This window comes from Pocillopora verrucosa, chromosome 3 (genome assembly GCF_036669915.1).
Source record: "Pocillopora verrucosa isolate sample1 chromosome 3, ASM3666991v2, whole genome shotgun sequence".
Classification (NCBI taxonomy): domain Eukaryota; kingdom Metazoa; phylum Cnidaria; class Anthozoa; order Scleractinia; family Pocilloporidae; genus Pocillopora; species Pocillopora verrucosa.
Window position 1 is genome coordinate 8,955,207 of NC_089314.1, and position 11,284 is coordinate 8,966,490.

General features: G+C 37.7%; 1 protein-coding gene across 1 annotated transcript; it reads left to right on the forward strand.

The window, feature by feature from the left end:
* Positions 1-321: 321 nt before the first annotated feature.
* On the forward strand, positions 322-4,873 carry LOC131786802 (uncharacterized). Its single transcript, XM_059103871.2, has 5 exons — positions 322-346; positions 718-828; positions 1,215-1,561; positions 3,855-4,055; positions 4,544-4,873. The coding sequence occupies exons 2-5, from the start codon at positions 732-734 to the stop codon at positions 4,871-4,873; spliced, it is 975 nt and encodes a 324-aa protein (XP_058959854.2). The 5' UTR covers positions 322-346; positions 718-731.
* The last annotated feature ends 6,411 nt before the right edge of the window (positions 4,874-11,284 follow it).

Genomic DNA, 11,284 nt, shown 5'->3' on the forward strand with positions numbered 1-11,284 from the left:
CTTACAGAGTTTGACCAAATTGATACCCTCTTACAGAGTTTGACCCAATTGAAACCCTCTTGCAGAGTTTTAGTTTCTTGCGTACTGAGCAAACAATAAAAACCGAGAGGAAATCATTATTCGAAAAAAAAAATAAAAAAGAACGAAAAAGTTTCTCCCTTGAAGTCGTCCATTGTTTTTTTGTTTTGTTTTGTTTTGTTTTTTTGATTCACAATGAATTTAATTGTTCAGTCAAATGTTTAAGAGATAGTATTAACATATTAAAGAAAAACGAATATAAATTAGGTACACGTGGCATTTTCATTGTTTTGACGACACAGCCAGCAGGATGAAGGTCTCTGCAGAGGTAATGAAAATGGAACATTCGTATAAGTAGGTCATGATTAAATAGCATTGCCCAACAACGTTCCGTTGTGAGCTGCCGTTTTTTAATCTAAAAAACGAGAAAACCGCTTTCAAGGTATGTCATGTTTTTCTCTAATTCTCAAAGTCAAGATCATCGTCCTTTAAACGCCGCTATAACACAATATTTTCATCAAATTGCCGGGCAAAGACAAAATTATTTTTGACTTAAATTACAAGTCAATCAAATAGATTTAAATGCGGTCGGCCAGTGTTTCCCGCATTAATGCCTATATATGAAAAACAAAGAGGAACTTTTCAAATCATCTTGAGAGTTGCTAATAGTGTGTGCACGCTTTACTTTTTCACTTTTAGGATACAAAATCCGAATGTCTCACCGAGTTTTAAAAGTCGCAATTTTAATCATTGGTATTGCCATCTATGCATTTCTTTGGAACACGATGACCCGTTTTGATGGATACGACGGTAATTGTATTGATGAACCCTTCCTTATTTGACTTTCATTTCCTCGACGTTCACATATCAAATTAATGTTAAAAACATTTCTTCCTTTCTTGCCTTTCTTTTTTTCACAACAAGTAACATATTTCATGTTAATAGCAACATTGTATCGAGAAGGCAACTACATTCTAATAGGCATATTAACAAAGCTAAAAAAGCACCAAAGTAGCCTTCCTTTTTGAAAGAAAGGCCCGTGACCAGCTGATAAAAACACATCTTAGACTTTCAGAGACTTTCTCGTTGATTTCTCTAAATATAGATTTTGACAGTACATGGTAACTTTTCAGAGCAACTTTTTATTAATTTTTCTATTAGTCTCATTATTATGATTAACCACTTTTTTTGTTAAGAGCTACACCGTTCAAATCCATCAACACTTGATGCCAGACTTTACGACAACGTCAGGATTTTTTTATTGTTCATTGGCTACGACAGAAGCAGGCACACCTTACTTGCTGCTTTGTTAGATGCTCATCCACATGTCGTTGTTGCGAACGACTTTAACATCTTAAAGCAGTGGATTACCATGCCTGAAATATTTGACAGGAAAAAGCATTTTATCTATGAGCTGATTTACGCCAAATCACGTTATGATGTGATGTACGGCGTTCGCTCTCGGTTGGTAAACGGGGGCCCAGTACAGTATCATTACAACGTGAAGGGTCAGTGGCAAGGACAGATCAGTGAGGGTGTACAGGTATAGTTTTCATTTACCTTTAAGACATAACTTGGACACAACGTGCGCTCTAATTGGTCAAAAATCACTGGATATTTACTTGTAAATCTATAGAAAACTGAAAAGGAGACAGACCGTCAGAAATTCTCGACTAGAATTTCCCAAACAACTAAATGTTGGCAAATTTTTGCTTCAAGAAAATTTTCATTGGTTTAGAGCTCAGTGGGTGACCAGCAAATAACTGTTTACATGTTATAGCCTGTTCATGCGCGATACGGTTTACCTGAGTTTGGCTCCCAACGGTGTTCTGTATATGTGAATTGTGACAACTTTGATTATCAAAAGCGACGTAAGAAAATGCCATTACCAAAGCCAATTCCCATCAACGAAAGACAAGATAGATGGAGAGTGTCTTCTGACCACATCTTTATTATAGTCACTGTCTTGCAGATCATTTATTTGCGGTTTTCAAAAACCGTTTTCAAAAACTGTTTGGCCGCTAACTTATAACAAATATTTGCTTAAACAAATATATAATTGTTCATCACTCGTGAACTGAAGATTTTGCGAATTTACAAAGTTAAATAAGTTTTGTGCAGTTCACCACAGGAGCTTATCGTCTTGCCTTGATACATGTATGTTGATTTTGGATAAGACTCCAGGATCCGTCTACCTAAATGATTTTGTTTCAATTTATATTGGTCTAGGTCTTTTAACGCCTTTCTGGTACTAAACCGGTGTTTTGTGTTTTTTTAATTTTTTTTGTTGGCTTTTTTTTTTCATATTTAGTGAATTTTTTTAGGGTTTAAGAGAAACAGGCAGCTTATTCATGACTCAACATTTATATGAACTAAATCACCAAGGTACTATCCATCCTGTAGAAAAAATGCCAACTTAGTATTTTTATGGAAATAACTGTTTGTCTTTGCTAATACAAAAGGTTTTGTATCAAGCTGTGTGCACATACTCGTAAGTTCTTAGAGATTGGTACCCAAATCGAAACAAATCGTTCAAAAAAAAGAAGCCCAGTCAGTCTGTGATTTAGTCTGCTTATCATCTATTACTCGGCAGTTTCTTATCTTGAACAAACTTTTCACCGGACAAACATTCAATGCGTATAATCCAATAGTTGACAAATGAAGTGTAATAGCTCTGTTGAAACTTAAATTAACTAAAATTTACATCTAAATTGACAAAGGTGTTTTTCTTTTAAACTGTGTCATCGAAGTATTCTCCAGCCTTAAAAAAAAAAAGTTAAGTATTAAGCATAAAACTTTTGGTCGTTACCGTTGGAAAAAGGTGTCTGTATCAAGCTGTCTGAGTGTACTCGTAAGTTCTTTGTTCTTACTTTGGGCGCCGATCATTGATTGCTTAACAGCTTCTCCACTTAAGCAAACATTTCACATTTCAAACTTTTCCTATCTCTTTTTAAAATCCAGTTCAATTAACTGATTGGTCCCTTTTAAGCCATTATTTTTCGCTGCGCGAAAAAATAAACAGACCTTCAGAAATTAGCAAACTACTCGCCGAGAAGGAAAGTTGGCATTTTTTCTGCTTCAAGAAAATTGTAGCGTCAAACCAACTAGTGGTTTGTTGCTAAATTAATCGCCAGAATACGACGTTGTTATCCAAGTTGCAAGCACTCCATCTTTCGCAACTATCTAACAAGAGGCATAGACCACTTGATTTACGCTTTTTACAGAGTCGGTAAAACTCGTCCTGCTATCAAAAGTTAATATAAACCAACTCAATGGCAGCATGGCGCTTTAATATGTCATAGAAAACGGTTAGTTTGTGGTTTATGCACAGAGACCAACAGATTTGATTGGAAAGAGGTTAAAATTGTCTGTTTATACTGCAGGAAAGCGTAGATTTCTTTTTTCCGCAGACATGACGATGGTCTACCGGCCAAACGAAACACGGAAAATTACGACCATCTGGTTATCATAATCAATCTACTTTGTATCAATACAAATTAGACCGATTATGAAAAATCTGAATGGCATTCAATCAGCACTCAATCAATGTACGTGGAAAGTTGACATGCATGATGACCCAATATCTGCAGCGGATATTGCAGTTATTAGTTCAAAGTCTGCCTGGTTTCCGAGCCGCTTGTGAGTCAAACTTTTCCAAAGTGAGAGAGAAATGGCCCCCTTTTACAAAAAAATATATGAATGATAAAACAATTCTTTAATTTGGATTTTTCATGGTATCATAAATTATCGTACCTCGTCCCTGTGTTATCTCAGACCTCGGTTTGATAATTTAACCTTATCCAATGATTGTTTAACATCCAGTGCTTTTCTCGCAGGTGATTGGAGATAAGAAAGCAGCTCAGGCTTCGACAATTTTACTCCAAAGTGAAGGAAGAGAGCATCTCCGAGATTTAGAGCGTAAACTTGGCACAGAGCTTAAATTCATTCATGTTGTGCGTAATCCTTTCGATAATATTGCAACTTTAGCGCTTCGCAAGGCGAAAGTCAAGAAAAACAAAATCCAAGACAACCTTGAGGTTGGTGGGTGGTCGGAGACATTTAAATCTACCTTACAATACGCTATGGTATTATAGTTATTTTGCGATGGGGTGGGGGGGAGGGGAGAGACTAAAACTTGGTGGGTAGGGGGGGGGAATAACGTCGACCTGCTGAAGACAAAAAGTCTTACCCTGGGTTTTGAGCGTCTTAATTCGCCATCGAGGTTAAGAAATGCCTTGACTTGCCTGTCGTTTACCGAGAAGGTAAATTTTTATGCACATAAAAGAGTAATTGTAAAGCCAACCATTTTAAAAGAGGGTTTATTGAAGTAACTTGTCATTCATACTCCCCGTAGCAGTCACCCTGTCATTATTTTACTTTTTTGTTTGTCTGTTTTATTTAGCTTTTTTTTTCTTTTTATGATGAATTTTTCCTTTGTTTGTTTGTTTGTTTATGCTGATACATTTTTTTGTTATGATTTTCTTGATAACGTGCTCTCATGTCTATGTTTATTGGCTAATTGCAGTGCGATTGTCACAAGGAGCTTGATGATTCCATAGCGGAATACAGTACCCAGGTGGAGGGAACTTCGCAAGTCAAGAAGAATTTTCCAGGTCGTGTACTCGACGTGCACAGTATGGATTTGATGAAAAACCCGCGTGAAACCCTCATGAAAATTTGTGACTTCTTGGAAATCACGTGCACCAAGAAATACTTAGAGGACTGCTCTTCAATTGTAAACCCTGTTCCCTCTCACACTCGTCAGTTCGTTAAGTGGAATGAAATACAATTAAACAGAGTTCAGATGTTGATTGAAAATCATTCATTCCTTCAATCATATTCATTTGAAAATTAAAAGATCTTCAAAATGTTTTTTTTAATTTTTTTTTTTGGTTTGAGATAAAGAAAAAAAGTTCCGAGTCCCTCCGAGGAACCGATCCCCAGACTCTCGGATTCCGCACTCGTTCAAGGAAAAGGGCAATATTTTGGTTTTCCCTTTTTTCTTTGTTACTGTTGTTGTTTTTGTTTGCTTTTCTTTTCTCATTTCCCTCAGCTCCCCCATTCCTTGCGAATTCGGTGATTCCTTTTTATTTCCGTGACGATGAAAACATGCATTTTACAGCGAGTACCTTTTTCTGTAAGATGGTTAAAATTCCAAAAACACCAATTTTTGTGCCTAACTGTTGAACGTTTTTTGCCATTTTACGGCTAACGGTTAACCCAGTTGAGACCCCCTTACAAAGTTTGACCCAATTGAGACCCTCTTACAGAGTTTGACCCAATTGAAACCCCCTCACAGAGTTTGACCCAATTGAGACCCCCTTAAAGAGTTTGACCCAATTGAGACCCTCTTACAGAGTTTGATCAAATAGAGACCCTCTTGTAGAGTTTGACTCAATTGAGACCCTCTTGCAGAGTTTGACTTTATTACGCACTAAGCAAACAATAAAAACCTAGAGGAAATCATTATTCGGAAAAAAAAAAATAAAAAAGAACGAAAAAAGTTTCTCCCTTGAAGTCGTCCGTTTGTTTGTTTGTTTGTTTGTTTTTTCTTTCATGTTTATTTCAATTGTTCAGTCAAATGTTTGAGAGATGTTATTAGCGTATTAAAGAAAAAAACTATAGATTAGGTACACCTAGCATTTCATTGTTTTGACGGCACGGCCAATAGGATGAAGGGCTCTGCAGAGATAATGAAAATGAAATATACGTATCAGTTTGTCATTACTGAGTAGCATTGCTTAACAACGTTCCTTCGTGAGCTGCCGTTTTCCAATGTAAAGAACGGCACGTTCACGAAAAGATCGGTTTCAAGGTATGCGGTTAATGTGATATCTTAACGATTTTACCGACCCAGTATATGTAAATGTAAATTTAATGTTTTTCTCTGATTCTTAAATTCAAGATCATAGTCATAGTCAACTCCACAAGCGAATCAAAGCAAACACTTCATTTAATGGTATATTAAGGTTTTCAGCAAATGAAAACCCTAGTACTCTTATTGATCACCATTACTGCTCTCATCTTGAGCACGTCTTAAGTATAACATCACCAGCTTTTGGGCTCAGCGATCACAACCCTACTATTTTGGTTCGCAAACAAAATGCAAATTTGAAATCTACCAAGAAAGCTCATTTTACTGTCACATACCGCCATTTAAATAATCTGAATGTTAGCAGCCTCATTAAAGATTTAAATGAAGTACCTTGGACCGTCCTTGACACCTTTGACAACGACCCAGACGAAGTTTTATCAACTTGGGGAACCCTTGTACTCCATATGGTAGATCGATATGCTTAATTTAAATCAGTCAGAGTTAAATCTATGAAGAAAACATCGTGGCTTTCGAAAGAAATTCTCACAGCGATTAAAAAGCGCGATTGGTTCAAGAAAGAGCTCGAAGAGGGGCGAATCCAAGGAATGTCTTTTAAGAGGCGATCTCTGTAAGAGTGGTCCAGGGCAATTCGCATCGGAAAAAAGTTTTCCCTCAAACTTTGCCCAATAAACTATCTTTGGTAAATAAAATATACAAGTAAATAAAACCACATTAGTTTCAACATAAAATTTTTAGAGCTCTCAAAACTCAAAGCAGCAAAAGGCCCTTTTTTGACCTCTTGCGACATCGAAAATTTCAAAAGTTGAATAGCCCGGTCCTCGTATCACACCGCATTCAACAAAAAATATTTTGTGTTCTTAAAGTGTGTGATATACAAGGTGTATAAAATGCATTTCAATTTTGATATTCGTTTATTCAGAGGCTCGTCGTAATTTATTTAAAAACACTCGTTGGACAGCTTTCTGAAATTGGTTAAAAGTACTCTTTCTTTCTCGATTGATATTGCTCAAGTCCAGACCAGACCATTAAAAACTCCGCTTGATTTCTGCCATTAAGATGTTTGGCTGCAGAAAAATATAAAAACATCTTGCACTTATTGATTTTCTTCGCCGAGGTGACTTCGAACTTTTAGCGATGTTGCAAGCGTGACAGCCGGTTATGCAAATTAGTTCATTGAGCAAACTCCGACCGTTTTATGTGAGTAGCTCAATAAATCTTAGATTTTAACCATTTTAAGTAGAAAATATAGTAGGACAGAGCTTTAAAACCACACCGATTAATACTTTAAGCATTTTAAAAGGCCAAGATTTGACAAATTTTATTATCTCGTGACGAAAGACGTCAACAACAAAGTATCGAATATCATAATTTGATTAGCGCTCGCAAACTCTTTTTTAAAAATTTGGCTTCTGTTATTTCATATTTGAGTTCTGATGGCTTACGCTATTCAAACCTGCATGAACATTTCAAAATTAAACTACAGGATTCTATTTAGTGTAACCGGCGATAACAGCACACACTGAAATACACCGTGACCACTGTCACATAATTCAATTCTGTAATTATCCTCAATTGCTTCTCCCTTCTTAATAAAGCAGCGATAACATCGCCTTTTGGATCCGAATTCTGGTCGGCAGGAATAAGAGTAATTTTGTCTGCACACCTGTCGTTATGAAAGTTTCTATTCAGAACTCTAGGGAGTTTTTGTGGAAAAGGGCCCCGCGATTTTTGAGGAAATAAATTATTACGTTACGTGTGACCTCGTTTTTCCAACAATTAGCTATATCTATACTGTAAAGTGCGTAATTGTATTAGCTGTAATTCATATGTCTCTTTCGGTACTGGTTTGCTTGGGATTAATAAAACTAAATTCTTAAGGGGGTATTCGCCAAAAGAAGTCCTGTTTTCAGTCGCGTTCCTCAGAAACTTCGTTCGGAGACTCACAAGGAGTTTCCGGTTTGTTCAACCTGCCTCAGAGTACTGACTCAATAAAGAGTCATCTCTGCCTAATCCTTTTGTCAAAAGAGAGATTCACAGAAGGAGAGCTTATCTTTGCAAGGGCTGGCCTGTTCGATGTAGAAGACTCAGTTATGGCAAAATGTGGGTCTGCGCAAAACATAGGCACACTTATGGGAAGTTCTGGCGTCAAAGGTCAGCGTGCCAGTATCCGACACACCCTGGTAGCGATTCCAAAGGGCTAAAGAGCCGGTATTCTGTCAATTTGCAAATGTAAAAGGCAATTTCTAAGATGTATGGCGTTCTATAGAGGTTTACACGATACTGCAGCTGATGGAGCGGATGGTTTCAAGGATTTTCTCCAAATTATAGACGAATTTGAAAGCGTAGGAGCAGAAAAGGACTAGTGTAAAGAAGTTCGGAAGAGGCTTCAGGAGAGCAAGTTGTATTTGAAGACTACATACCGTAATCACTGCGAAGAGGACGATAGCAAATGTGCCGATCACTGTAGGGTCTTTGCACTGAGCCATGCTGGTGACACTGACGTTCAGAAAGTATGCAGTCACAGTCACAACGTGAAGTGTGAGGATTGTGAGATGCTGAAGAGTGTTCTTGAAGAAGTAAAAGGCGCTTTTTCTGAGTACAAAATGCAATTGGGTAGTTTTCAAGCGGAAGACTATCTGTATGAAGCAAAAAATGCTGCTGCTAAGATCTTTGAATGGAGAGGGCATATCCTGAGAGCAGAAACCAGGATCAGTACGAGCGGCAAATTGTCGATACTTTGGAGGGAGATGAAGCATCTATAATAGTTGAGTGGACAATGAAGTTCATAGCGATGAAGTTCCGGGAAAAGCAAGCAGAATGGTTTCCCAAGAGGGAAATCAATTGGCATGTGAGTAGTGTTGTTGTAAGACAGGAGGAAAGCCTGGAAGTAACCTAATACGTACACCTTCTTAACAGCTGTAAAAAAGACTGGTTTTCAGTGCTGTCAGTCCTAGAAAATCTCTTTGTCACCATAAAGTTACGAAATTCAGGAATGAAAAAGGCCTTTATAAGATCGGATGAAGCAGGTTACTATCACAACAGTAGGCTAGTATCATCTCTACGAGGGCTAGGACATCAAGATTGCCACTTTCAGCAACTTACACAAGAGGGTCTGCGCGTTTGGAGAGCGTTTAATGTTGGGCCTGGAAAGTTTATTCGGTAAAATTAAAATTGCAATTTTTCCAAAGAAAAAATGACGGATCTGGTGGAGGAGATTCCATTTTTCCCCACTACTGCTCGACGAACTGCATCAGCAGGAGAAAGCAGTGATGGCAACGACGGTAGTTCCTATCAATGCCCTGAACCTGGTTTCGATGACGATTTTAAGACCCAGGCCGACCTTGACTTCCATATGAACTAGCTAGTTCATTATGTAAGTCCTGTCCCTGCGAGCATGACTTAAAGTCTTAATGACAAAGTGAAGAGATAGTGGGTTCATTACTTTCCGTCATTGTCATTAGAGGGTGAAAGTTCGACTGAACTGGTTGCAGTGCCCACAGAACCCTTGAAAAGTACATCAAAGATTGGGATGGGTTCTTCATAAGAGAGGTTAAAGTGAACGGCTTTCGCAAAACGTTAGGCAGTACTTGAAACAGAAATTTAATATCGGATGAGACACTGGCAGAAACCAAACCCAGAGAAAGTAGCAAAGGATATGCGAACTGCTTGCACAATAGATGGAGAGAGAATGTTCGATAGAACAGAGTGGTTATCCAACATACAGATTCAGGGTTTCTTCTCGAGATTGCGCCTTAAACAGCGATCTAAAATACAACAAGAATCGGATGATGCCACCGACGCAGACGACCACTTGATAGAAGCATCCGCGTCTGATGTAGACGAAGGGTGTTTGAGAGAGGCGAGGAACACAGTAATGGATGAGATAGATTGAAACATCCAATCATGTTTGATATGTATGATGTGTGCTCGTTGGCAAGAGAAGCAAGGTTGTCTAGTCTCAAAGTCAAGATGCTAAGAGACATATACGAGCATTTTGAGCTCGCATTCAAAACGCAAGATACAAATGCAGCACCTCTTGCAAAAATGGAGGAATTGATTTCGGAGTGCAGTTGTTATGCAATCTAGTTATGACGTCCACCCGTTATGCGAATGCGAATCATTCTTTACAAGAACTCTTCAAACTTATGAACAGAGACTGTTATGCAGACAGATGTGACGACCAAATATAATTTTTTCCCTTTCAGCTAGAAATCCGAGAAATCGCTGCTTTATTTAGACGTGAGAAGTATTCAGGACAATTACACGATGGCATTACGTGACAGAGTCACTGGTCACGGTGTATTTCAGTGTGTGCTGTTATCGCCGGTTACACTAAATAGAATCCTGTAGTTTAATTTTGAAATATTCATGCAGGTTTGAATAGCGTAAGCCATCAGCACTCAAATATGAAATAACAGAAGCCAAATTTTTAAAAAAGAGTTTACGAGCGCTAATCAAATTATGATATTCGATACGTTTTGTTGACGTCTTTCGTCACGAGATAATAAAATTTGTCAAATTTTGGCCTTTTAAAATGCTTAAAGTATTAATCGATGTGGTTTTAAAGCTCTGTCCTACTATATTTTCTACTTAAAATGGTTAAAATCTAAGATTTATTGAGCTACTCACATAAAACGGTCGGAGTTTGCTCAATGAACTAATTTGCATAATCGGCTGTCACGCTTGCAATATCGCTAAAAGTTCGAAGTCACCTCGGCGAAGAAAATCAATAAGTGCAAGATGTTTTTATATTTTTCTGCAGCCAAACATCTTAATGGCAGAAATCAAGCGGAGTTTTTAATGGTCTGGTCTGGACTTGAGCAACATCAATCGAGAAAGAAAGAGTACTTTTAACCAATTTCAGAAAGCTGTCCAACGAGTGTTTTTAAATAAATTACGACGAGCCTCTGAATAAACGAATATCAAAATTGAAATGCATTTTATACACCTTGTATATCACACACTTTAAGAACACAAAATATTTTTTGTTGAATGCGGTGTGATACGAGGACCGGGCTATTCAACTTTTGAAATTTTCGATGTCGCAAGAGGTCAAAAAAGGGCCTTTTGCCGCTTTGACTTTTGAGAGCTCTAAAAATTTTATTTTGAGGTATTTCCAGAAACTAATGTGGTTTTATTTACTTGTTACCAAAGATAGTTTATTGGGCAAAGTTTGAGGGAAAACTTTTTTCCGATGCGAAATGCTCTGGACCGCTCTTACAGAGATCGCCTCTTAATTCTGCTAGAAACAAAGTAGTACGACTTATTGAAAAAACCAAAAAAGAAGCGGTTATTAATGAAATAGACAACAGAAAATTGAACTCCAGAGTCCTATGGAAGACCTTGAAGAGCATTTTTCCCACCAAAACGAAATAGACGAGTCGAATACTCTCTAACCAAAGACGGAACCAGCTATTCTACCCCAGAAGA